This window comes from Branchiostoma belcheri, unplaced genomic scaffold (assembly GCF_001625305.1).
Source record: "Branchiostoma belcheri isolate BF01 breed outbred unplaced genomic scaffold, Haploidv18h27 scaffold1, whole genome shotgun sequence".
Lineage (NCBI taxonomy): Eukaryota > Metazoa > Chordata > Leptocardii > Amphioxiformes > Branchiostomatidae > Branchiostoma > Branchiostoma belcheri.
In genome coordinates, this window is record NW_017802379.1 from 1377282 (window position 1) to 1405176 (window position 27895).

At 46.0% G+C, this 27895-nt stretch overlaps 2 protein-coding genes across 2 annotated transcripts; both read left to right on the forward strand.

Annotated features, from left to right (window-relative positions):
- Positions 1-47: 47 nt before the first annotated feature.
- On the forward strand, positions 48-5659 carry LOC109463741 (elongation factor Tu, mitochondrial-like). The gene is made up of 11 exons (XM_019760592.1): positions 48-138; positions 602-645; positions 969-1122; positions 1469-1635; positions 2023-2127; positions 2471-2632; positions 2982-3114; positions 3555-3659; positions 3939-4090; positions 4371-4490; positions 4865-5659. Exons 1-11 carry the CDS (start codon positions 93-95, stop codon positions 5036-5038), a joined length of 1362 nt encoding a protein of 453 aa, XP_019616151.1. The 5' UTR covers positions 48-92; the 3' UTR covers positions 5039-5659.
- Positions 5660-8695: 3036 nt separating this feature from the next.
- LOC109462538 lies at positions 8696-24370 on the forward strand. The gene is made up of 21 exons (XM_019759126.1): positions 8696-8954; positions 9364-9504; positions 9839-10005; positions 10631-10738; positions 11082-11273; positions 11951-12108; positions 12800-12895; positions 13257-13437; positions 13800-13952; positions 14418-14747; positions 14908-15090; positions 15186-15539; positions 15875-16024; positions 16240-16410; positions 16673-16782; positions 17039-17186; positions 17441-17833; positions 18118-20676; positions 21034-21244; positions 21535-22856; positions 23017-24370. The coding sequence occupies exons 1-21, from the start codon at positions 8696-8698 to the stop codon at positions 24367-24369; spliced, it is 8739 nt and encodes a 2912-aa protein (XP_019614685.1). The 3' UTR covers position 24370.
- The last annotated feature ends 3525 nt before the right edge of the window (positions 24371-27895 follow it).

Below are 27895 nucleotides of genomic sequence, written 5' to 3' on the forward strand. Positions count from 1 at the left end.
TTTCCACGATGTTTTCCGGTCACCTCTAGTGACCCCGCCTGCACTTCCGGTAAGCCTACAGCGCATGCGGTCTGGTGTAAAATCGGGAAAAGATGGCGGGTCTCGTCACGTTTGGGAAGTTGGTTTGCGGCAATCCAGGTGATTTTCTCCGTATTTCACGCAGTATTTTATCCCACACTGTCACCGAAGGATGTAGAAACTATACGCGATGTATAACATCAAGTGTCAGAACAGATGCAACGTTAATTTTTAAGACAAAGCCAGTGTTTTCCAACCTCACGTGGTCAAAATTTTGCAAGGCGCGGCCTAGGCCATGCTTGCAAAATTTGTGTCATGATGTTATAAAATACCAGTTGTTGTCAATAGATTGTTTAAGTTCCTTAACAGAAGAAAATGTTAACTTATTGCAAATTTTCTATGTGTTAAAAAGTTGGAGGCAAAGAAGTACGTATTTTCTGGAACGTCAAAACTACCAGATCAGGCTTGACCTTTGCAAAAATCATGAGTTGTCACTGTGATTTGTAATTAATAACCTTTTCAAATGCAAACTTAATTGTCCCGTTCGAGGTCCTAACATTTTATGCATTTTCCTCTTTTTCAGCTCTGAAAAGTTCCATATCCAGACTTTGTACAGAACGTGCAACAGTAAGTCACTAACTTATGTTTATATTATAATTATATGACAAGCAATCAAATATGTTTTCAATTTTCATAATTTGATTTAAAACTATTTCCTAGTATGTTCGTCAGAATACTGTATATACATTAAAGGACACCCCAATATATTGTCCAATGTCCATGGTATAATACCATCATTCTTTATTTCCCCCTTGAACAAGTTAAGTTGATGCTGTAAATTAATATTTTACAATTTTACAGGAAAGAAATTAAAGATATATATATGAATATATAATGCCAAAAGGAGTAACAGTGTTATTGAGAAATTTTTCCACTTGTGTCTGTTTCAGGCATGGCTTCTGCCGACCAGACTGTCCCCGCTGTCGGCCAGAACAATGGCTGCGGAGCCCAAGAAGTTTGTCCGAGACAAGCCGCACATCAACATCGGAACCATTGGCCACGTAGATCACGGCAAAACCACGCTGACTGCAGCCATTACTAAAGGTACGAGGGACACAGTCACACAGACAAGCAGAATATATTTTATATTCCTTGTACCCTACTGAGATGTACACTAGGCAACAAACTTACAACATTGTCAGGTGGTTAAGAAACCAAGTATAATTGAGTAACTGTTGAGTGTGAGAGGGCAACCTAAAACACCCTGGTGATTATTATTTTTCATGTTTTGTTTAATCCATTTGCTTTTTATGTCAGTTTGTCTGAAGGTAAGGCAAGGTATTGACATGGCAAGTCAATTTCTGTATTTTGAGAATGGTTCCATGTTTAGTAATGTGTAAAGGAGAAAAAAGACTCGTATCATAATTTTTCCCCGTCTCCACTGTTACAGTGCTTGCTGCCCAGGGAGGAGCGGAGTACAGGAAGTACGATGAGATTGACCGTGCTCCTGAGGAGAAGGCACGCGGCATCACCATTAACCAGACCCACGTGGAGTACACCACAGAGAACAGGCACTACGGACATGTGGACTGTCCAGGGCACGCAGATTATATCAAGGTAGGCACTGGTCTTTCCTGTTCTTGTAAGGCCTAATAAAAGTGCAATGTAATAATATGTATGCTTTTCATAAACGTGAGAGTGCATAGAGAAAGTGTAACGAAATTGATAAACTGATAAAGACAAAATAATCAGTCAACCATGCATTGCACCCATGCCCCTACATACTTTCCACCATCAGTGCTGCAGCTGCTTGTGTTCCTTGGGTTATTTGGCTAAAACCCTCTAACGAATCGATGATGCAAATAGGTGGCTTCTACTGCCCCTTTTTAGGTTCTGTCTCTCAGCAGTTTCACAGCATAGGTCCACAGTACAAGGTTTTATCATGTACAGTTCATTGCCTTTCCAGAAAGTCAGTTTTGTAACTTTCCATACTTCGTGTTACAGAACATGATCACGGGTACAGCACAGATGGACGGAGCCATCCTGGTGGTGGCAGCTACAGACGGGTGCATGCCTCAGACCAGGGAACATCTACTACTGGCCAAACAGGTCTGTGTGTGCTAGTACTGTATAAGTGGTAAACTTTCTCATAACACAACAGTTCTGTAAATTAGTTACTGCAACATGCACAAGGATCATATTGATTTTGACCCTTCGCATGCTAGAGTCCATCAATCAGTCAGTATGGTATAGTATGTGTACCTAATCTATACCTGACTATACACCTAGTCTGTATACCTGGCATACGTAGATACAAATACTCTACCACATTGACTGACTAATGCCAGGTATGTACATGGAATTGTAACTCTGAAAGGGATGTCAACCTAAACATCTACCAATGAATCAAAAGTTTCATTCATACTAAGAAAATTTTACCCCCCCTCCCCAGATTGGTATCTCCCACATCGTGGTGTATGTGAACAAGGCAGACGTAGTGGACAGTGATACCCTGGAGCTGGTGGAGATGGAGATGAGAGAGCTGCTCACGGAGTTCGGATACCCTGGCGACGACGTACCACTCATCGTCGGTTCCGCGCTCTACGCTCTGGAGGTGAGAAAATGTCTTCCATGAATGATTTTATCAGCTCAAAATATACCACCTGTATTATTGTATATGCAGGCTAGTGCAGGTTAAATTGTAGCTATGCAGATATGTCTGATACTTACCTGCACCTAACCTGCACTGGTCCATGTACTGGCATGGGGTTATATACAAATGTAGCTGTACATGGATTTTTTTTCTCTTTTGTTCTACTGTGAATCCCATGGGAGTGAAGTATTGGGTTTGTCTTGCATTTGTGTCTGTATCTTTGTGTGTGTTTCTGCAATTTCCAATATACATGTATAGGTAAGGTTGCAAAGTCTTCCATCTCTCATTCTTTTGTTATTTGTGTATACAGGGTAAGGACTCAGAGCTTGGAGAGGCATCCATCAATAAGCTGTTGGAGGCAGTTGACAACTACCTGCCCCTCCCCCAGCGCGAACTGGACAAGCCCTTCATGATGCCGGTGGAGATGGTCCACTCCATCTCAGGTACATATTTAACTAATAAAAAACATTTGTATTAAATAATTCTGCATTTGTAATATTGCAGCAGCAACACCTAGCTGAAGTACAAATCAGAACTAGTTGTTGCCCAAAAGAAGGTACCAGATAGTCACCAAAACATTGGATGTGAAAACCCACTGGTTGGGAATCTAATGAAATTATTCACGTCCGTATTTTGAAACACTTAAAAGAAAAAGACAGTGTTAAGGAAACCTTGACTGTAGAAAAATCATTACCATTGCCAAAAAGGTTATGCTTTCTGTTTGACTCTGTTTGTAGTCAGCATATGGATCTTTATGGTAGTTGGTATATGAGTAGGTGTTGCCAAAATGAAGGACGTGGGATTATAGAGCCCCTAGTGGCTTTCTATGTTACTGCTGCAGAAGTTTGAAGTTGATTTGATAACATTACTTGTTTGTCTCCAGGCCGTGGCACTGTAGTTACCGGTACCCTGATCCGTGGGACTATCAACAAGGGAGACCCAGCACTTATCATCGGATACGGCGTCAACGTGAAGACTGTCATCACAGGTGAGGTCTTACACTTACTAAGTACACTTCTCACAGTTCAACTTTAGAACCACTTAGAAACTTAAAATATAAACCCTTTAAATTTCACAGTATGGTTAAATTCAGCTGGTGTGTTAAAGGGAAGGGCCATTATACCAGCTATGCAGATATAGTAAATTTGACCACCAGCCATGCTTTGACCACTGCTGACTTACTCCTAACCATTAGCCAACCAAAACCCAACCTCCCATTCATTCCCAAATGTTTAAAACATTTTGAAACATGCTCCCCTCTCTGCAGGTATTGAGATGTTCCACCAGCAGTTGGACAGAGCAGAGGCAGGAGACAGTCTGGGTGCCCTGGTGAGGGGAGTGAAGAAGGGAGATGTGAGGAGGGGAACCATGCTGTGTAAACCTGGCTCTGTCGCTCCACAGGAGAAGGTCCAGGCACAGGTATGGAACTAAGGTTTTAAGTTTAACTACAAGGCTTTACACACTTTGCCATTGTACCAGTCTTTATGTATGGTACTGGGAAAGTATTGTTGCAAATATAGTGCTTGCAAAGGTGGGGATTTTACAAAGGCAAGACTTTTTAGAGACCATAGATTTGACAGACCTCTCAAAAGTCTTGCTGTCAGCACTCTGTGATCTCAGCGATTTTGCTGCTTCATCCAAGGCCTTCCAAAGACCTCTCAACACTGTTGTTTTCTCATGATTTCTAACTACCCTGTAGGTTTACATCCTGACTAAAGAGGAAGGTGGTCGTCGCACCCCGTTCACCAACACTTACACCCCTGTCATGTTCTCCCACACATGGAACATGGCATGTCGAGTCTCACTGCCAGAGGGAAAGGTAAGGATAGATTGCCTAGGTTTTCTTTCAGTCTTTTTCACAATGTAAAGTGTTTGAGTCCTGTTTAGTTGCTACTAAAAAACGTTGCAGTATTTAGTCACAGGGCCAAGTGGTAAGTTGAGCAGACACAAGATCTAGATGTCACATGTCGATCACAAATTCTTTATGACATCCAAGCACTACAGTATGTAAATTTGTTCATATATCTTTCAAAAAGAGAGAAGAGATCCTGTAGATATAGACGTAACACAGCAATGTAGCACTTGTTCCTCCTACCCTTATACCTGAGTTACATGTATCTAACTTAGTGCATTTGGCCCATGTAGGGCGTGAATATGCAATAAAGTTCATTGTCATTGTTGCTTTTCCCCTAGGAAATGGTGATGCCCGGTGAGGACACGAGCCTGTCCCTGATCATGAGAACCCCCATGGTGATGGAGCCGGGACAGAGATTCACGTTACGTGACGGGAACCACACCATCGGCACCGGCGTCGTCACCAAACTCCTGCCACCTCCTAAACCAGAAGAGAAGTTCACAGGAAATTAGCATGATATTGAGTGACAGTGGTAGTGATCTGATGATTTCTGTAGTCGCAGTGTACATATGAACCATGTCAATGTTTTTTTTCACATTCTGAGAAAGATTATATGCAACTATTGCATAGAAAGTAAAAGACATTGCAAAGAAGGTAATGAAGGCAAAAATCACTAATTTGTCAAGTTGTTTTCCTACGACTAAAATATTGTTGATATGTAGTCCAAGTGACTACAAAATCTTGAAAGTCATATCTATATCCATTAAAGTCATTTGGCTTGAGACTAACACTAACAGAATAAAAAACACACAGCAGCAGTCTTCTAGGACTTAAGAATTGCAAGCTGTAGTCACGTGTCTTTTTACTGTATTGGGCTAAATATGTACACTTACTTCTGGTGAAGTATTGACTGTGTTACTGAAGGGTTTAAGCACAGGTGTCCCTCAATTCACACATACAGAAATTATATTAACGTAAGTAGACTTTTGTAAGAAGGGAGGAAATCCATTCAGAGAGAATAGTATACAGTATAGTCTGTTAGCACCACTTATGTCTGTTTAGAACAGAATGAAGTCATTACGTACAGATGCTGAGTCTGTGGATAATAAACTTGTTCCGCAGTGGTTTAACTTCAGATTTGACCATGTGCATCTGTGTATTGTGCATACCTCTACATGTAGGTTATGAAATGATTGTAAGTTGGTAGCCATTTTGGCAATGAAATACACATACTGATCAAATGGTAAAGACCTCAACCATGACCAATACCACATCCTTGCTTATGAGTACAGATATTTATGAATATTCCCTCAGGAATACACCCACAGCTGACCTTCACCTTGCTGGATGTTCCACATTTGCAGTTTTTTTTAATGCACATCAACAGGACTCATTCATTCTTGTGTATCAAGATTAATATCAAGAAATATAAACGTTGCTATGTGATGTGAACACTGCAAACAACAATTACCTATGCCTTGCTAATGCAACATAATGACCATCTATGACGTCATTCAATGCCCCACCTAAGTCCACCTTCAAACTATCAGCCATATCGTTAACAAAATAACCCGTCCACAAGCGCGATGTGCAGAATAATCAGAATGAATAAAGGTTAAGTGCAGGATTACGAATAAAAAAACAAGGCTGCAAAGATATGACACATTGTCACTATAAGGCGTCATGGCAGCCGTTTGCGCGTTTGTCGCCATGGTAACGCACGACATGCCGTGACCTGCGTGAGTCGACCGTCTCCAACCCCACCCTGACGACTTCCCAATCCCCAGACGACTGCGCAGTGGGCAAATCGTCACGTCAAGGGACAGAATATTTACCAGAGTATTTACTAGCCAAGAACTCTCCCTAATATTCCAGTCAGAAGAAGCTTCAGGCAGATTTCTTAATTTTGCTGTTTATTATGAGATTTGCCTTAAACGTTACGTAATGTTTTGAGGTGCTGCGATCGTTGTGCAACGGCAGTATCTCGTGCATACCTGTACATTTTATACATTGGTCTGTTTACGCGAGCAGTTCTTCTGGTCTCAGGTAAGTGCAGTCAACAATTCTTATCGAAAGATAGTGTTGGTGTGTCATGGCATTAGATTGTGTACACATTGCATGCTCTTGGTTTTCATGGAGAATCGCTCCAAAAACGGTACAATATCTTCTGCGGTTGCTACGCTAATATAATATAAGCACTTGATATAAACTGTCCCTGGGGAAGTGCAATTATCATTATTGTTGTGTCACTATCAATTGGCAGGGCGGAAAAGCTTGTCACACACAGACAAACTAACAATATCTTTTTTTTATTTGAAGATTTTGCCTGCTTTCTGTCCTGACGGAGGGTGAGGACACAGACACAGTTGATCATAACGCGACCTTCAGTTCCAATTTGCATCAGTCTAAGAAGAGACGAGGATCATATCTAAGTCTACGACTCCACGCAAGTTTTTGAACTTCAAGGTAACACATTGCTGTCGTTTTGCTCCTTCTAGGACTTAAAATACATAAAATGACAACGTTTATTGTTGACATGGTTGACCTAAAATTATGGTACGGAATAGAAAAGGTCTCACCTGAGGATTCCTATACTGTCATACAGACATTAATAATTCAACGGTGTCGCAGTCTATTGTTCGCGATGAAGGACAGCTTTAGTCGTTTTGTATCCAAGATCCAGTTTTCAAATACACACCTGGCCGACTTTTATTCATTTCTAACCACTAGGATTGAAGATAACAAGGTACAGCACTAGGTGGTGTGAGTGCATAGTAGATCTTAACATTTGACGTTGCAAAGGAAGGTAAAAAGGTCTTCTTGATGGAACGTTGGGTCTTTATATCAGTTCAAAAGACCCAAGACTTGGCAACTGAAGGCCTATATATTGATGATGTCAAAGGAAGTCACATCTAATGAAACCTCCTGTATATTTCATGGTAGGACTGGACTTGCAACTAAATCAAGCATACCTGAAGCCGAGGTCATAGGAATATCTTCTGTAATGTACTACAAGACTAACATTAGTCTTCTCTTCCGACACGTTTCTTTGAAGCTTACTACCATATGCATGTGATGTTCCGCACAAAACATTTCTACCTTTCGCTTAAAAGACATTTTGACGTATGTTCAAAATACCAATCAATAATTAAACGCGTTATCAATTCGTCGTTCGCGCGGTGGTTGGATACACAAAAGGACGTAAATTATTGCCATTAATGTCGTTGCCCAAGGGTTTACCATTAATATTATTTAGTCACATGGTTGGTCTACTTTCCGGTACCAGTAACGTATGACGTAGTTAGAGGGTAACAGAACTTAAACCTCCCTACACCCGTCATTCTATCCTTGAACGAAAATATTTAGTTCATTAGCGACAAGAAACTGTGTGGAACGTCCCGTTTTGAATGTCTGACGATATTCATGAATAATAAATCGCGTTTCCTTTGTTACAGCTGTCCTTAGGTGGATTTTGTTGTTTTGTGGACGCGCCCTTCCTATTCAGTGAACAAAAGAAGAGGAGCATTGCTCATGATGACTACTAAGCGACTCAATATGTCTGAATCATCAAAACTGAATATACCAGAATAACCAGATATTATATATACTGTATGCTGTGTTCATCTGTGTTGGTATAGTACATGTACAGAGCTTTGTTTCAGAAGAAAAAATGGCGAAGGTCCTATTGCAATTCTGACCTGAAATGACCAAACTAGATCACGTGGCCTTATGGACACCTAACGTTCAAAATAAAAATAACAGGAGAGGGCTGCGATCTTTTGTAGTTTGAAAAATATGTTACAGGAAAGATAAAGAATGACAATATTTTGTTATTTGTTTAAGATGAGATCTTTTATTTCTTTACCTTACCTTTAATACAATGAAAAAATACAACACTGCCAATAACAAAACATTTACATGCGATACATTGACGAATTAGTATCTAAAATCATATACAAATTGTCTGACTCTTGGTACATACAGGTATTTTGTTTCATCATCAAATATGTCAGCAAGTGTCTTCCCATGCAGATGACGCTGCTATGTGTAAAATGAACGAAGTCGATAAACACAAGAAACTAAATTAAACTAAACTGAAAACCTTTATACCTTGCCTTTCCATTACACCACGTTTTTTATATGACATATTTTTCAATAATTTGCTCCAGATGAGGTACGGAGGGCCGCTGGCCGTGCTGCTGACTCTTCTGGCGACCGCGGCGGCGCAGGACTGCACGGCGGTGTTCGCGGAGTCGGCGGGGACCACGGCCAGGCTGGGCGGGCTGTTCCGCGTGCACGACCCGGGGACCGGGGACGAGAAGTGCGGCGACATCTCCCTGAAGACCGGCGAGGCCGTGGAGGCCATGCTGTTCGCCGTGGATAAACTGTCGCGTTCCAATCAAAATTTGGTGGAGGGTGTAACTTTTGGTGAGAAGCAGTACTAAGTCGAATTAAAACAGCAACAAAACAACAATTTCTATGTCCAAAATACCTCCAGGAAAAGTCGTTCTAGACAAAATAGCACAAAATAGCATCATCATTTCAAGGTTTCTTCACTCCCACTGAGGAACCCCTCCCTTGACTGGCTCCAGTCTTTTCTCAGTCTTCCAGTTCTTGGCGATGTAGGTCCCAGGTGCTGAACTAGGTTGTCCCTCCATCTCATACAGGGCCGCCCTTTTACTGCGTTGCCTTCACTCTCTTTGTGTCAACTCAGTAACTCTTATTGTCCACCTGTTGTCCTGTAGCCTCGCTACATGTCCTTCCTAGTGGGGCTTGGCTGTAGAGCAAATATGATACCAGAAAAAGTAAACATACTTGCACGTTTTCCTTCCCTCAGACGTCCAGATCTACGACACGTGTGGGAGAGAAGACGAGGCGGCCAAAGCCACCCTGGAGCTCGTGGGCTTCGCCGAGCCCGAGAACATCAACTTCGGCTACGACGCGACCACGTGTCCGGCTAGAGAGCGGGTGTTCGTCGGTACGTTCCATCAAATGTGGTTCAGACATAGTTAAGCGATCACGCCGTTTCAAAGACGTACCTAGAAAGATGTCGTTTAATACATCAAGGAAGCCCCTGTGAAAAACATCAGCAGTATTCTAAAATTACCATATTGCACGTAAACAACACTATTCTACCCCCTTTTCCGGTTGTTCAATGCACGTTTGATACATTGTATATTTCCTAAGGAGCCAGCAATATAGAGGAGCTATATCGTTTATGTAGCGGGCTCCTTACAGATTTTTGTTTTTAGATCTGTGTAGTCTAATAAACAAACAACTAGAATAAGATATTTTTCGTCCTGTGCATGTAGGTCTTGTGGGACCGAGTCTGAGCCAGTCGGCCATCTCGGCGTCCGAGATTTTCACCCCGGTCCAGGTCCCCGTCATCAGCCCCACCGCCACCAGCATAGAGCTGGACGACAAGGAGAGGTTCCCCTACTTCATGAGAACAGCCTCTTCGGACAAGAGTCAGGCACAGGTAAGCTTCAGTAACTACGTTTGGGAGCAAAATGTCTGAAACATGCATAGTTAGCTGCAAATCAATCGAATTTCGTCATTATGGAGTGCAATACAACTTTTTCTAGGTGGGAAACTGGAAATAAGACTCTAAAAACCAAGTGTTTACACTGGATTTCATTAACAAGAAAGATACGGATACAACCGGGTAGATTACGTTTTAGAAATACTACATTGCAATAGCATCAGTCATGTATATTCTGTAGGAAAGCTTTGCGTTAACATAGCAGTAACAAAAGGCCAGGTTACGATTTACACAGCACTTGAACAACTATTAAACTAGAAAGGTAACATTTGCAAAGCAAACGCATAATGTTTACCTTCGGATATGGTCTGCTCTGTTAATTCTTACTCAAACACATTCACATACATGTATATCTATGGTGACAGGAGCCTAAATGCCTTCTCTGAAATTGCAACATGATGTAACCCAACACCAGTTACTATGGTGACAGACGTCAACAAAAGAGGAAGAAGAAATGGAGCAAAAACAATATAATAATTTTCCTTCGGTAAACCTAACTATTACCCAACAGAAATATAACTACTTGGTATAGATATGAATAATTAATTGTTCGGCATTCCAGGCTATGGTAGAATTGCTGGTGGTTCTCGGCTGGACGTACGTGTCAACTGTGGCGTCAGCTGACAGCTACGGGCGGATGGGCATTGCCGAGTTCACCCGTGCAGCTAAGGTACCGCTTAGTTTTTATTTCAGGCTATACATTGAGATCGGTGTGTCTTTGTGTGATTAAGATTAGTATGATATGGTAAAAAGCCATTGAAATAGACCAGTGTTGTATAATGACAAGTGATAACCTTGAGAAGTCCTACATGCCTGTCCTTGGTGCTGAAATCACAGTGTTGCACACCTTTCTGTATTCAACTCCGTTTTTAGTTTTTTAACTTCACAAAAATGTCGTTTTCATTAGAAACAGTAATCAGAATACCTAAAAAGACATACCATACCTAATGGGTGGAAACGTTTCTATGAGAAGGAAGGCTGAACGTCACGACGTTTCTTTGCAAATTAAACAGGAAGCCGGGATCTGCGTGGCGGTCTCGAAAGAAGTGTCCAACACGGCGAGCGGGGCGGCGTACTTCGGCCCAATCCTGAACGAGTTGATCGCCAAGGCCGGGGACGGGGCTGTCGGCGTGGTCGCCTTCCTGCACGACTTCAACTTCCAGCGGATCATGGACGTGGCCGTGTCGGAGGGGGACCGGGCTAAGGTGCTACTTTAGTTTCCTAAGAAAACAATCTGTTATCTGTTAACGTACTATTGGTAGTGACGCAATGCTTCAGCTCAGTACGTTAACTCTCGCATGCACACATCGTTTACTACATTTTTTTGCCCTGTAGAACTCTTACTGTCCATAACGACTTCTCACACTATATCTAATACGTTATGACCCATGCACTAAATCCTACACATATTGTAAAGTAAACAAATATACTGTATTAGCTTCTGTTTGTATCTTAGATTCTAATTTACTTATTCCTATGTTATGTATCCCGTCTCAATTTTAATTTCAACCTCAATTTTATTATAAAAATCAACCTGGCAGAAGATATTATTAAGATACATTTGCGCCTGAATTGTGTTTGAATATGTCACCAGCTGAGTCTTACTCGCTAGGGCTCAAGTAATGACTTGAATCATTGCCAAATGCAAACACAGATAACAACTATCATGAAAGTTCATCTGTGTTGGTAGTTACATGTTTTAAGTTAAAACTTTTGGTCCAACACAAAAAATTCTCTCACCTGGAGCTTTCGACCAGTCACTCTGGTCTTCCTCAGTAGACTGACCCAGTGAAGCTTGTCACGTGGCTTCTTTGAAGTGTGACGTCAACACTGGGTCAACACAGATAACTACTTGTACTCTATCCGCATTCCCATTCCCCAGGTGCTGACGTGGATCGTGTCTGAAGGCGTGGGGCCAGACCAGACGGCGGTGCAGGATTACGGGTCTCACGCGCGCGGCATGGTCACCTTCAGGCCGGCCTTCTCCGTCATCCAGGAGTTCCAACAGCACATGGAGTCTCAGCACGCGGTCAACCGCAGGTCAGCATCCTAACACTTGGGTCAAATTAGTGGAATATAACAGTTAATACTTTACCCTTGGACATTGACAATACATTGGGCACATACGACTATTGCTAGTAGTGTTGTGACCAAGTCATAAAACATTGCAGTAGCAAGACATGTATTGTATAGACCTATGCCACCAAAATATATATCTTAGTTTGCAGTCACTTTTTATTGTTATAGAAGAACCAGATCTTTTTAAAGTAGGTTACCAAGTTACAAGTAAGTTATCATTGAACCGTGGTAATGCTACAAGAAAGCTGCAACGTTAGAGAGTTTGAACATAATATTTTATTCTATTTTATTTTATGACGATTTACCACATTTGTGGAAGGATTGACATAGCAGGTGACTATCACCTCTTCAAAGATGTCAACCCCGAGACCAGACTGTAAGGTTTGAACCATTCACACCGGGAAGGTCTCCTACTCTTTTCGATAAGTGCGGTGGGTTCTTTAACGTGCGTGGGGTGTGGCTCTCCCAAACACGCGTACGGGACCTCCATTTAACGTCCTATCCGAGGGACGTCCCTAGTGGAAGCTAGGTACTCATTTACACCTGAGTGAAGTGAGGAAAGTCGTGTAAAGTGCCTTTCCCAAGGGCATAAGATCGGTGACATCGGGCAGGATATTGTTGGTCTAAACCTATTTTCCCGTTTGCTGTACAGAGGCATCAACCCCTGGTTCCCTGAGTACTACATGGAATTGAACCAGTGTAAGATCAACCACAGGTCCTTCGACTACACGGCAAGGAAATATGTCAGGTGTGTGGGGTGCTCGTTCGCTAATTCCAGCTGCATTAGCATTGTTAGGAATATTTCATCATACTCACGCACCTATTATTATATAGTTCAGTCAGTCAGGACGTCCTGTTCATAAAAAAATTTGTACGACTTCCTTTAAAAGTTAGAATAGCTGTGGCACCATGTTATAGTGTAGGTCGAGCTTGCTCATGTCTTCATATTATACACACATTTCAATGCCTTTTTATGTACATATTGTTGACAAAAATCATTTTACTGTCTCTTCCAATACTGGCGTATTTCATCTGAAGCCAAGACGCCCAGACAGTTCCAGTGTGTGGTGTGATTCTGTATGACTGTTACTGTTTTTAACTGTATCTAGGTTTGCCAACCTGCCTGAGTGCGACTCGCTGGTAATGTTGAGCGGCTTTAACCAGACGTTCGTGGCCAGTAAGACCATCGACGCTGTTTACGCCTTCGCGCACGCCCTGAGAGCGGCACAGACCGACCTGTGCGGGCCGAACCCGTCAGGGCTGTGCGACGAGCTGCTCGAGATGACGCAGGTGGGTTCTTCTTTCTAAACGGGTACTCAGCTATCCACGTGGTCAGCTGTAGGACACTATTACTGGTGATTCTACCTCCGTTGATCGCTGGACGTATGGAGACGTCCCTGTATAGCTGTAAGTGATGAAATATTGGCTGACTACTTGGACTTTCACGTACCTAAACTTGGGGACCGATGAGAGTCCGACAATAATATTTAGCTTTCTATATTGAAAACAGTTATATTGAAAACAGTTTTACCTTTGCGTCATATCTGATTCCATTTGAAGAAAAAAAACTGAGAATCTAATGCCACGCTTGGGGGATCGCAGAAGAAAATCTTAGAGAACGAATTTCAATTTGCTTTTATTTTCTCCACCAGGAGGAGTTTTTCCGGTACCTCCAGGACGTGTACTTCACAGGACTTGGCGGCAACACGGTTCGGTTTGACGAGACAGGGAACGTGGAGGCGGCGTACGATCTCTTCAACTACGCGGACACGGACAACGACGGCGAGGGCGACACTTTCAACAGGGTAGGTCATTTCTGGTCTATTTCTCTCCGTATTAAAAACCAAGCACCAAAACACTAGTGTAACTCAAAGTCAGACTGCTATGATGTGCACCTGTAGGAGACTTCTGTTCTGACTTGGTAGCAGAAACAGCGCCTGTGAACTGTTAGTAGTTCAACACTGTAGACCAAGACTGAACATCAAAAATCATATATCGAAGTTTTCTTCTTTTGAAAGGTATGGGCATTACCAAGTTAACTGTCTATTTGTTAACTGTGCAATATTTGTTTCTCTGTTTTTAAACACTAGCATACAATTCAGCGCTACTTTTTTAGTTGCGCTGCCACATGCTAGAGATTGTACCCATCGATCAATCAATAAACAATTATTATAAGTCATGCTTTTTATGGTGAAAATACTCATAATATACAGCCACGTATCGTCGCTAAGAAAATGTTATCAATCAATCCCTCTCCTTTCATTCCAAAGATCGGGACGTACCAAGGCGAGACGCTGGACGTGGCCCTGATGAACATCACCATGTACGACCAGACCGGCGCGGAGGGCATACCGGACTCCGCCTGCACCCGGGACTGCTCGCGCTGCCTCCCGCTGAAGGAGGACAAGAAGTACGCTCACCTGAGCGGCGACGTGCTCATCAACGGGCTCTTCCCCGTGCACGCCGCGGGCGACACGACGTTCGTCTGCGGCGACATCAACAGGGAGAAGGGGATCCAGACCCTGGAGGCCTTTCTGTACGCCATCAGACGGATCAACCAAGACGCCAACCTCCTGCCGTCAGTCAGTCTGGGCACGCTGGTGAGTTAGCTATTTGGCCTATAGAAACAAACAAGAAATTGAAGCTAGAATAAAAAAAGTATACTTGAAAGAAGCATGTAACTGGAAACGAGAAATTTTCCTTCTTGGGGCTTTTGAAACTTACGAAATTAGACATTAATCTGTTATTTCGCTTCCCCAGGTGTTAGACACCTGCTACACGCCGATCCAAGCCAGTCAGGACGTGTCCAACCTACAGAGCAGGGTGGTGACGTATGGAGTACCTGATGTGGACGTCTATGACATCATTGGATACGTGGGCGCACTTTCCAGTGACGTCACTGTGGATGTGGCCGACGTGCTTACTTCTTTGGGGATCCCACAGGTAAGTGAATAACTGTCCACAATTCTTTGACTGATCATCTTTTCAAATGAAAATTCAGATTTGGTTAATCGATTCTGTTTTTTTTTTTCAATTAGATAAGCTGGGGCTCCACCAGCACGTTGCTTAGCAACGCAGACGACTACCCGTTCTTCCTGCGGACGGTTCCATCCGACGACCTGCAGGGGGAGGCCATTGCCGCTCTGGTGGACTACTTCGGGTGGAACTACGTCGCGACGGTGTCGTCCGACACGGTGTACGGCCGCTCGGGCATCGCGGCCTTCAGGCAGGCGGCGAACAACTACGACATCTGCGTCTCCTTCAACCACGTGGTCCCGCGGGACGCGACGGACGAACAGCTGGACGCCATCATCACGGCGCTGCGCGAGAACACCCGAGCCAGGGCCGTCGTCAGCTTCGTGACGGACTCGGACGCACGAGCCCTCCTTCAGGTTCGTTCGGCTGTTTATTGATCCTAATAACAGGAACATTTTCAGCCAAGAAAGTATGTAGTCTTGGCATCTGGGACTGGATCATATCTTTAAGTTACTTTGGTTTTGTATCGACTAATTAAAATAAGCATGAACCATTTTGTTATTTCTTGTTATTGATGATTCATTTGATGCTGATAATTTAGGCTTGAGTTTCTCTCCTCATGCTCATGTCGCATCTAAAGACACCAGAAGGTGCTATGTTCCACCTGGTAAATTGAATCTGAAAAAAAAGGGCTAGGGGGACTTCCCCCGAAACCATACTGGTTCGATATCACTTTTACTTCCCCCTCCAGGCGGCTACCCGGCTGAACGCCCGAGGAGAGCTGATCTGGATCGGGAGTGACTCGTGGGGGAGCCAGGCTAGCGTGGTGGACGGTCTGGAGAACGCGGCGCGGGGAGCCCTCACCATCACTCTGGAGAACATCCCTGTCGCTGGGTTTGAGGTACTAGTATCAAACTGCCATATGCATATTGTTGTAATCATCCATGTGTGTGGGTTCTCCCAAAAATCATGGAAAAGCATACGTGCCTGTCCTTGGTGCTGAAAACGTGGTGTTTCGTTCCTTTGTTCCTCTCTGCACTCAAGTCGTATTTAAGGGTTTCAAAGAAGGCAACTTAAATTTGCTATCAAAGACAATTTAAATTTGCTATCTTCCAGAATTACTTCAAGGCCCTGACGCCCGACAGTAACAGCGACAACCCCTGGTTCAAGGAGTTCTGGGAGGACTATTTCGGCTGTAACCTGCCCGGCGGGACCAAGTACGCGGATAACTGCTCCCCCTCCCACTCCCTCACACAGAGCTTTCAACAGGCCAGCTTTGTGCCACAGGTAGGTGTTGCCCTTCTTTGGGGACATATTGGGTCAGACAATCTCTCTCACTAGCTCTCTCTCCCATAGCTTAGTCAGCCGTTGGGACAGCATGATGTTGGCAAAGGGTTTCCACTGCTGACGATGTTCTGCCCGCCTGGCCATCTAATTGGCTATTTGACCGGTCCACTCCTTTAAGGCCGTGATCAGACAATGCCTATTGGAATTTTCGCTGGTTACTTGAGTGCATCTTTATAGACGCCGTCTATCTTGCCTGTTGTAGGTGATGAACGCAGTGTACGCCTTCGCTCACGGTCTGGACGCGCTGCTCCGGGAGCACTGCAGCGGGGCACAGGGCGTCTGTTCGGAGCTCAAGGCCAACGAGAATTTCAAGTATGTATGAGAATCGTACATTTGCAAATGTCAAAAAGCTAATCCGTCCCCCAGCAGATCTTATGATGTTCTCCTGTATTATCTGCTAGGTGCTAGGTATTCAACAACGAACACAGTGTAACGGCTCAATTTTAACTCGAGGTACGATAAATATACTACTAGTGGTATACCTCGTCGGACACCCGTACGTGGCAGACCCACCAATGTTCAGAGAGGATATTAGTATCAAAGTCTTCCTTGTTGTGTTTATATACAGGCAGCTCCTCCTGGAGAAGACAAAGCAGCAGCAGTTCACCGGTGTGGACGGACAACCCGTCCAGTTTAACGACGACGGAAGCGTGACGATGGGCTTCACCATCTGGAACTACGTCAGGGTCAGGTCGGGGGTGTACGAGTACAAAGACGTAAGTTTTGATACTTCTGTCGAGAAGGATATGTTTTCAGATGCGCTTGTGTCTAGTTGCACAAGAAAAGCGTATGAATGGATCTGTACATGTGTGGTCTTAATTTGAAATGATAAAATAGCTGTCCTCTTTTCAAGCCGTATCCTTGCTCCAAGCAAGTCTGCACAGCTATACACTAATTGCAATATATTTGCACTACATTTACAAGACGGCCGGATTTTTTGTACTGTCTGAAAGACTTTTGTTTTCTCCAGGTTGGTTCCTTTGAAGGAGGGTCCCTTCGTCTGGACAGACTGAGCAGCGCCGTGTGGTACGAGCGGGACGGCACGGAGAGGTTCCTGTCCGACTTCGGCTCGGAGTGCCGCGACTTCAAGATCTGCCCCGGCTGCACCTCCCTGAGGATCCCCGACTTCTTCGCCAGCGGGGACGACAACACGGTGGTGGTGCCCGTCCTGTTCCCGATCCACGCCGTGGGGGAGACGAGTTTCGAGTGCGGCGCCATGAGGGACACCACCGCCGTGCAGTACCTGGAGGCGTTCCTCTACACCCTGGACATCATCAACAGGAGGAGCGACCTGCTGGCCTCAGCTACCCTGGGAACGATCATCCTGGACACGTGCTCCAGCTCCGACAAAGCAGCCTCACAGGTATGCGACGTCATTCATCGGGGTTCTGTTTCCCCTTTGTACACACACTGAAACAGTGCATCAGATGTATACAAAGGGGAACTAAAAATACGGCATCGTTGTTAACTTTATTCACCAACCGTCATTTTAGAATTAATCCAGAGACAAAAGATATGGGAACATAGCTGACTGTCATTACTCGAACATGAAAGTTGTTTGTTACTTTGAAATGATTGGCATAATCTTGTAAGATGTTCTTTTAGAGTACACATCTTGACACCATTATCTTCTGGGTCCCTTTGCAGGTATTGAAGCTACATAACAACGAGCTGTCTGCCGGTTCTAGCGGCGACCCAGCGAACGCCACCAACATCATGGCGTACGTCGGAGGGAAGGAAGACGACATCACCAAGGCGGTGGCAGGAGTTCTCAGCCCCTTGAAGATCACTCAAGTCAGTTACGGCTCAACAGGCAGCATCTTCAACGACCGAGGCGTCTTCCCGACGCTGCTAAGGACCGTGCCGTCCAACGAACAACAGGCCGTCGTCATGGTCGCTCTAATGAAGGAGTTTGGCTGGACCTACGCGTCTGTCGTGTATACGTCAGACGCTTACGGAATATCCGGAAAGGACTTGTTTGTACAAACTGCACAGGAAAATGGCGTCTGTGTTGCGACTATTCTCCAGATATCAGACTTTCGGACCAATGATGCAATGGACAAGATCGTAGAACAGCTGAGGGAAAAGAAAGGCGCCACGGCCGTGGCGGTGTTCGCTGATTCTGACGCGACGCGCTCTCTCCTCCAGGCGGCTGACAGGGCTGCGACAGCCGGCGAATTCGTCTGGTTTGGCGGCACCACTTGGGGTGCCAGACAAGACGTCGCACAGGGTCTTGGCTTTGTGTCTCGGGGAGCGTTTACCCTCGAGCTGAAATCAGACGCCCTGGCAGGCTTCGACACGTACTTCAGGACACTTCGGCCCAGCAGCAACACCCGCAACCCCTGGTTTAATGAATTTTGGGAGGAGACATTCGCCTGCTATCTGACCGAGAAGGATCCGAGTTACCCACCAAGACCCAGCTGTACGGGTGCAGAGAGACTCGAGGACAGCTGGGTACACGACACGTTCGTCTCCTATACGGCAACGGCTCTCTTCTCCATCGCACATGGACTTACACGGTTGGCAACAGACGTGTGCGGGGCGGCGACCTTTTGCGAAGGTCTGCTGAACCATCCTGACCGCCAAGCCCTCACCGTCCAGTATGTCAGGAACGCCAGTTTCACAGAGGTCGGGCTGAGTCATCTTTTTACCGAGCAGGGCGCCGGACAACCCAATTACGTCGTCATGAACTATCAGAGAGACGGCAGCAACTATCACTACACACAAGTCGGGACATACAGTGGCGACACCCTGACTCTCTCAAGACCGGACGTTAGGATGTACGACAGCAATGGTGATGTGGTGACGCCAACATCGAAGTGTATAGAAAACTGCGAGCTATGTTTGACTGAAGCAGCGAGGGTGGTCGAAGATTTCCTACTGGTCACTGAGGACGTAGACGTGCTCGTAGCTGGCGTCTTTCCTGTGCACGAGGCAGGAGACGGCATCTTTACGTGCGGTGAAATTAGCCAAGTCGGGTTCGAGATGTTAGAAGCTTTCCTCTTTGCGATAGACAGGGTCAACGATGACGGAACGCTGTTGACCAACGTCAAACTCGGCCCGTTTGCGATAGACTCCTGTTCGAGCTCCATGAGAGCATCGCGCGACGTCTCTAATTTCTACAGTCGGTCAGTGACCTTCCAGAACAGCCTCGACCCGCCGGCGCGTCCAAATAACGTCATTGGATACGTTGCAGAGGAGACTGATGTCGTCACTGCCGCGGTGGCCAATCAGATTACACCATTCAAAGTTGTGAACGTTGCGTACGGCGCGTCAGGTGTGGAGCTTGGAGACACGAACACGTATCCGTACGTCCTCCGCACCGTCCCTTCAGACCTGAGAGAAGCCAACGCTGTTTTGTCTATCGTACAGCGGTTCGGTTGGTCGTACGTTTCCGTCGTGCTGTCGGACAATACGTACGGCAGGACTCTGTCTCAGGAGTTCGCCAGAATCTCCAAGGAGGCCGGCGTCTGCATAGCGACGACCCGGACGATTGGGAACACCGCGACGGCCGGGGACCTCGCGGTAATTGTGACGGCACTGAAGACCAAGCTCCCCGGAGCTGTAGGGCTGGTGCTCTTTACCTCGGCGGAGGACACGAGGCGACTTTTGGAAGCGCTCACAGCATCGGCTGATGCAACAGGTGCGTTTATTCTGGTAACTGGCACGAAATGGGGCGACCTCTTGTCCGTTGCCAGGGGATTTGAGGTCGCAGCGAGAGGCGCGATTACGCTTACCATACCAGACAGTCAAGTCCCGGACTGGCAAACGTATTTCGAAAACCTCCAACCGGGCTCCTACTTCCGGAACCCCTGGTTCAACGAGTTCTGGAACGACCATTTCCAGTGCGACTTCTCCAACACGCAGGACAGGAAGTACGACTCGACTTGTCTCGGAACAGAGCGGTTCAACTTTGGCGCCAACGGCCTCGACCAACACCTGTACGTACCCTACGTCATAGACGCCGTGTACGGCATCGCAAACGGGCTGCACAGCCTGCTGGTCAGCACCTGTGGAGCGTCGACGCTCTGTCCGCAGTTCAACCTGTCGAACGTTGGAAACCTGCTCCGAGACGAGCTCACCAAGATCAGGTTTGCGGGCGCCAACGCCAGGCAGTTCGGCTTCACGGAGATGGGAGACGGCAACGTCAGGTACAACGTTCAGAACTTCCAGCGCCGGGTGGATGGATCGTACGGCTTTGTCGAGGTAATTCCAGAACATACGTAATCTATGCCACACTCTATGCTTAATTCTTAAATCTATCCTTTCAGTGATTATTTTCTCGATGTTTTCAAACGAGGTCTTCATCTTGTACATGTAAGGTGGTCTGGTAGAACACTACAACCCTGTTTCTCATGCCCACTATTTTCAATGCCTCTCATTTCCTCATTTGTTATGGACAATAATACCGATATCTGTTTTGGTACGAAAATTGATCCCTTGGCAAAATGAACCAGCATCATATATTACAATGCAATTGCTTCTCACTGCAATTTGAGTCCGCACGGTTTAAGATAGACTTGAGTTCAAATGTTTCGATGAGTTTTTCCTAACTCCGTACAGGTCGGTTCGTACACCAGCGCAGCCCTGGACCTGAACGTGAACAACGTGCGTGTGTACAACAGGCCGGGGCAGGTGCTGACCCAGATCCCCCGCTCGGCCTGTAACGGGACCTGCTTCGAGTGTCTGGACGAGAGTTTCCCCAACAGATGCACCAACGGCTCGGCAACGGCAGGGAGCGCAGCCGTGGTGGACGGGGACATCTTCGTGGCAGGTCAGTAACGTGGATGAAGTTTAAAGTTATCACGTGCTTCCCCCGCCGGATTAACGAAAACGCCACAAGGACGCAAACAAGTGCAATGGAAAGTGTCTCACCTGTTTATCAAAAGCATGCCATTATGTGGCACCAGAATATTTAGTTTAAGGCAACCATGCCAAACGCATGGTGATTTATGGGTTGGTAGAATGTTTGATAATTGTGAAGCAGAGATCCTTGCGCAGATATAGTCAAATATCAGAGGTAACTATATAAACTGCGATTGGTAAAGTGCATTGACATACTAGAGCTGAGAACATATGTATGTTTCCTTCTAGGACTGTTCCCAATCCACGACAGAGGCCACGATGTCTTCTCCTGTGGGAGCATCAACCAGTGGGAGATGCAGCTGTTCGAGGCCTACATGTTCGCTCTGGACCGCATCAACGCCGACCCGTCCATCCTCCCGTCCGTGCGCCTCGGGACGCTCGCCATGGACACCTGCAAGAGCGGCCGCAAGGCGTCGCGGGACATCGCCAACTTCCTGAGCGGCGAGAAGACGTACTACGTCACTGAGTATTCCAGCTCGTTCGTCGAGCCGGCTTCAACTCTTGCCGTCATAGGCGCCTCAGCAGGGGCCGTGTCGCTGAACGCAATGGAGGTCGTCGAGACGTTCAAGATGGCGCAGGTGTCCTACGCGTCACCGGAAATCCCCATGGCAACGAGAACGAACTATGAGTATCTCTTCAGGACGCTTCCGGCCCTGGAGAGGCAGGTGCAGGCCTTGATGGACATGGCGGCGTATTTCAAGTGGAATTACGTGTCGGTGCTGTACACGCCGACAGTGTACGGGACGGTGCTTTACGAACGTTTTAAAGAGGAGGCCAAATCGCGAGGCGTCTGTCTGGCCGTGCAGCAGGAAATCCGCAACAACTTCACCCACACAAATTACGATGATGTTATTGTGGAACTGAGGAGAAAGGGAGAGGCCTCTACTGTCATACTGTTCGCGGAGAGGACAGAGACTGAGAACATCCTTCTGGCCGCGCAGCGCGTGAACGTCCGGTCGTTCTACACGTGGATCGTCACCAGTAAGGTCGCCGGCGATGTCGACGTTCCGCTCGCGCAAGACTCCGTGATCAACGGTGCCGTCCTCCTTAAAGTAGAAACAGAGCAGGTAGCAGAGTTTGACAGGTACCTCGAGACACTCACTCCGGAGAGTAACGAAAGAAACCCGTGGTTTAAGGAGTTTTGGCAGGAACACTTTCAGTGTAACCTTCCTAACGAGCCTGTTAAGTACCCGGTCGTGTGCTCTGGTAACGAGAGGCTGACTGAGAGTAGTTTGACGCGCAATCCGGAGGTAGTTCACGTCATCAGAGCCGTGTACGCGGTGGCTCACGGTCTCGACACGACGCGAAAGTTCTACTGCCCGACAGAACCGGAGGTGTGCGACAACTTTCGCAACGCCAACGACAAGCCGGAGAGGGCGTACGGCTTCATTCGGGACGTGGACTTGATCGGTATCGCCGGAAGTCGCTTCCGTTTCACAACGACAAGAGACGGGGACGTTGGGTACGAGATTTTGAACTATGAAATCACGGCTCCTCCAAGCAGATACGGATATGTAAAGGTGAGTGCACAGAAACTTGACATTATGTGAAGAACCCTATGAGAACTATAGGGTTCTTTCAGTAAATCTACTGTTACATGTTCCAACTCGGAGTGTTTTACTAAGTATTCTTTATAGGTATCTTTTGAATGCATATGATTGCCTCTTCTTTCCCTCACAGATCGGCACGTGGAGCGACGGATTGTTCCTTGAACGAAGTCCTCAGAGCACCAGCACAGAGAACGTGAAGTACCCGGCGTCCCAGTGTACCGGGGACTGTACGGAGTGTGTCCAACAGGGCATCCTGCCTGCACCTCCGCAGGAAAGGCGCATCGACATCCCCACGGAAGTCCGGACCAGAGACGTCTGGGCCATCATCTGTATGACGCTCGCGGCCTTGGGAATGTTCTTAACCCTCATGTTGATGATCTACTTCCTTGTCAAAGTCCGCTCCTCCTCTCTGTCTGGTGTGACTACCTCCACCTCTCTAGGCTATGTCATACTCTTCGGCCTGTTCTCCATGTACGCCATGGTCTTGCCGTTCGTCATGACGCCGAATGACGTGGTGTGCGGCGTGCGTCGCTTCGGCCTGGGGTTCTTCTACGCGCTGACGCACGGCGCCATCCTGGTCAAGACCATCCGCATCTGGCGCATGTCGCGGATGGAGAAGGCCGGCTTCCCCGGCGAGGAGGCCAAGTTCACCCGCAACTGGAGCAACGTCTTCATCGTCAGCGCCCTGATGCTGCCGCAAATCGGTATCGGAGTCTGCTGGCTGCTGGCGAGCCCGCCTGCTACCTACTCCCTCGGCTCCACCATCTACTGCGGGTACAGTAGAGCCGGTCTGCTGCTCTCCCTGCTGTATGTGATGTTCCTGGTGTTCCTTACTGTTATCTACAGTTTCGTGGCGAGGAATTACAGCATGAACATGTGGGAGGCTCGCTACATCATCGCGATGGTCTGGCTGTGCGTGTGCGTGTGGATCTCCTGGGCCTGCGTCTTCATGCTGACCGACAGAGAGTTCTGGGACCCGGCCGTGTGCGTCGGCCTTCTCCTTATCGCCACCTTCATCCTCATCCTCCTCTTCGTGCCGAAGCTGCAGGCCTTCGCCACCACGTACCGCCACAACTTCACCTCGCGCTACGACATCAACAAGAGGCCCAACTCCATACAGCGCTCAGACGTCGAAACGGACTCCCTGGGCTCCCTGGACAGTATGTACGGCGGCGCGAGCCTACAGGACAGTGCGGTGACCGCAGACGCCTTCTATCGCTCCAAGACGGCCAACGGGAAGCTGTCGAGGAGCGTGTCCAACACCAGCAACCACGCGGGGGCGAGTAACCTGTACGTCTACGACGGACGGCGAGGTAGAATTTTAAGTGCCCGTAGAAGGGCTGTACGTAACCCGAGGTATCTCCACGGCCATCAGCGACGCGATCGCGTCAATCTCGCTCTCAATTGGCTGACGTTGCCGCCTACGTCAGACCGTAGGTCGCGCTCAAATTCAGTGCAGCGGTTTCATACCATGTATTTCTAATCACACAGACTTGAACTGGGAGCACAGTGATTTTTTTTACTGTTTCTTGAAACAATTTTCGTAGTCATCAACATTTCTAAAATCTGAATTTTTGGGAGTTGCTGAAGGCCGTGAGAAATACATCAGGTACTAGGAGACGTAATGTGGTGTAAACTGCTGCGTATCTTACAATGCTAGCGCTGTACAGTGACATGAACTAATTTGTTTCATGTATGATTTTGTTGCGCATGTTCACCTTATGTGAATGAAACACCATGTCATGTGTACAAAATAATATTTTGTGCTACGTGTTGTGGCTATTATTTTTACGTTGTAAGTTCATTTTATTTATGGTGTAGTCACATACCCATTGTTAGCCATATCATTTTTTTCTTCACACTGTATATACGGGAGATACCATTTCTACTACATGATGTAGATAGTACCTTTCCGATCTGATTGGTGGTAAATCCCATGCCAATAATTCGTTTTATTGATCCTTACAGAAAGGCAGAATGATTTAGAAATTACCAACATCGACAACATAGTAGATGAGGAAAACGAAAGCAAAGAAGAGAGTTATGGTATGGATTTCATTTTTCACTCTCGGGCCTTTTTCACAATTTCCGATTCGACCAAGAAGAAAATTTGCATGACCTGAAGTGAATGTGCTTGCCTTTCTCATAGGTTACATTTTTGGAAAAGATCATGATGCATGGGATATCTTCCAATCAGAACGAAGGTAACTTGGTGGCGTACATGTGCGGTGTTCCTATGTTGATGTTTCCATATGTTTGAAGTTTTTGTTACTGATACAAAGTGCTAAGGAATGACACATGTCAAGGGTGGCAGAGGATACATGATACTCAGAAAGTGAGTTTCACATCTGCCGCCCAAGGTTTATTTTCTATTAATCATTAGTTTATTTTGCAAACCATGTTACTTTGTATTTCTTTGAGATACCATGTTTTTTTATCAATAACATTTTTTTTGCTTTGAGAGTTGTGGTCTTTTGTTATCTTTAGGACAGATAAGGCTGATAATTGAGGTTTATAACCTGATTTCGCTGCTATATAAGCATGCTATCTTCTGCTTGGCTACATTTACGCTGATTGCGTATATCAAGGCACTTCAGAGCAATGCTTGCGATACGTTATGCCAAAAACTTAAGCATTTCAATGTTCAGTTGTATTTTGTTATATGTACGGCTGACATCATTCTCACCATTCATTTGTCGCGAGACTTCATTATCGCCATTTCTCGCGAAACTTCATTCTCGCAAATTCTCGCGAGACCTCATATTACCACTCTTCTCTTGCTGATGTCTGTACCTACCCCCTCCAGACGGTGACGTGGATGACGGCAGCAGTGTTTCCTCCTGGGGGGACGGGAACTCTGAGAACAGGACGTCCAAGCTGTAGGTCAAGTCCAAGTTAATGGGGTGATAGATAGAGGTGATGCACCATGATCATACTCATAGTCCGCAGCACTGTAACAATAATTTGTAGAGGTTCGTGTCTACGTAGAAAGTTCTGAGTTACATGCGTCAGGTCTGGTAGTGTCTGATCGTAGCAACAGTTGTTTATTTCAAAGCATTTTTCTAAGCCTCATTCACTCTATACCGTTCATAGTGAGGCAGCTAGGGCCACAACGCACTGCCATTTACCAAGAGTAGGAAATATATCACCAGCAGATGACTAGCCTCAGACAACTTCAGACTCAAAATCTATGCATTTTCCTATGTCATTGTCTTATTTTCATTACATGAAAGAAATATGCAAAAGGTAATATGGACACAAAGACAATTGTTACTTACCGATGAAAACAGGAATACCGAATCTGGGGGATGGCAACAAGTGAGTTCGGCTTGAATGGCACCGCGCATGGTAGAGAAACCATTCATCTGCAGCACCAACTAGTTCCGGCAGGTGTCGCTGTGTGTCTTCCTACAGGTCTTCATAAAGACACTCCAGCAATAAAAGGGTCTGGAAATGTTCTACCCCCAGACGGAACCTGCATTCTGTATTGGACATGATAAGAGTGACGGAGAAGAAGAATATCTATGTCTATCGGTGATAATGATTATTTATCAGTTGTTTAGATTATCAGAGTGCTGGTATTTTCAGGCCCATGTTACGTTACCTGGGGAGGAACTAGTATTAGCCTGGTCGTTTTCTATGAAGAGCAGCTGCTGTTTAATTAACAGTCGCTAGAGTCACTTCGTGATCTACAGTACATGTACAGAGTTTGTGTCCTCCACTGTACCTACTCTACTCAATGATTGGTATAACAGTTTTCAATGACTGATAATCCACTCTGTTTAAAAATAATACAAGTGCAGTTGTAAGCACATCTTTTTGTCGTCATTTTTAAATCTGGATTATCCAAAGAAATGTATTCACAAATTGACCTGGAAGCGTGGCCTGAGTGCTTGTTAGGTGAACGTTCAAAATCAAGACGTATAACTACGCAGGGAAATAGGCTTTAGTAGGGATGGTGCAATGTATTGTGTAAGCAAAATAGTGGGGAAGGAGACCTTGAACACTTAAATCTCCACTACTTTGCACCAATCTGTGTCGTCTTACAGGCAGACTGCACTTGTCAGGTTTTGTAATCAACGTATTGAACTGTTTCGCTGCAGATTACCTCTCATAATGAAAAAGTGCGCCGATTGAACGCTTGACACGCGCCTTTGACACCAAATTTACCGTTCGCAATCTGTCGTCCCTCATGCCTGTCACTCAAACTCTCAAAGACTCGTTCTGAGTCAGAAACCGTCTCAAAGCAAGCCGGGATCCGGGTAATCAGGATAGCTCCGCAACACGGCTATCTTCTAATATTATCTTTCCTTCTTAATTAATGTCATTAATCAAGGGAATGATGGGTAGCTGGGGGCAGAATTCCCGACGTCGAGAAGCTTGAACAGACGAATCGTTTTCCACCTTGATAACCCTACATTTATAAATGTGATTAGACGGGTTTTAATTACGTTCTGTGTTCCTATCGATTGAAACAGGCGAGCGCGGCTCTCGCTAAAGGCTAATTAATGATGTTCTTGATGGGAAATTATGCCGCTAATGTGGTGGAAAGAAATTAACTTTCGACCGGCCTGGCAACTGGTAATCTCCGTGTAGATATTGGGCGGGGAAAATCGTAACTTTATTTAACTGCCTGGTGTGGCAGGGGAGGGAGTGGGCGGTGTGGCTGAGTGGTAAGAAACTGAAAGGCCACGGGTTCGATTCCCACGGCAGCTAGACGCTGTGTCCTTAGAAAAGGCACGCGACTCGCCTTACTCCACCCAGGTGTAAAATGGGTACCTGGCGTCGGTTGGAGAGGTAAAAGGCGGTGGGTGGGAGAAGAGGAAAGGGGAGGGATGGGCCAGGTACTAGATGGCATGCGCATTCCAACACCGTGCCCCTGACACAGTGAATCAACAACTCACTACCCCTACTGTCAGAAAAATGATTGTCTTTCGATCCAGTGTTGGAAGATTCAACTTAGTACAAGCACTGACCATTCACTGATTTTTCCTGGCGATGTATCGCAA

Bases quoted from the DNA above. Each gene is read 5' to 3' on its own strand.
- LOC109462538 (XM_019759126.1), top strand. From the start codon at position 8,696: ATGAGGTACGGAGGGCCGCTGGCCGTGCTGCTGACTCTTCTGGCGACC. The intron at 10,006-10,630 runs GTAAGCTTCAGT...TCGGCATTCCAG, and splicing joins CGGACAAGAGTCAGGCACAG to GCTATGGTAGAATTGCTGGT. The intron at 16,783-17,038 runs GTATGTATGAGA...GTTTATATACAG, and splicing joins AAGGCCAACGAGAATTTCAA to GCAGCTCCTCCTGGAGAAGA.
- LOC109463741 (XM_019760592.1), top strand. From the start codon at position 93: ATGGCGGGTCTCGTCACGTTTGGGAAGTTGGTTTGCGGCAATCCAG. The intron at 3,660-3,938 runs GTGAGGTCTTAC...CCCTCTCTGCAG, and splicing joins CGTGAAGACTGTCATCACAG to GTATTGAGATGTTCCACCAG. The intron at 4,091-4,370 runs GTATGGAACTAA...ACTACCCTGTAG, and splicing joins AGGAGAAGGTCCAGGCACAG to GTTTACATCCTGACTAAAGA.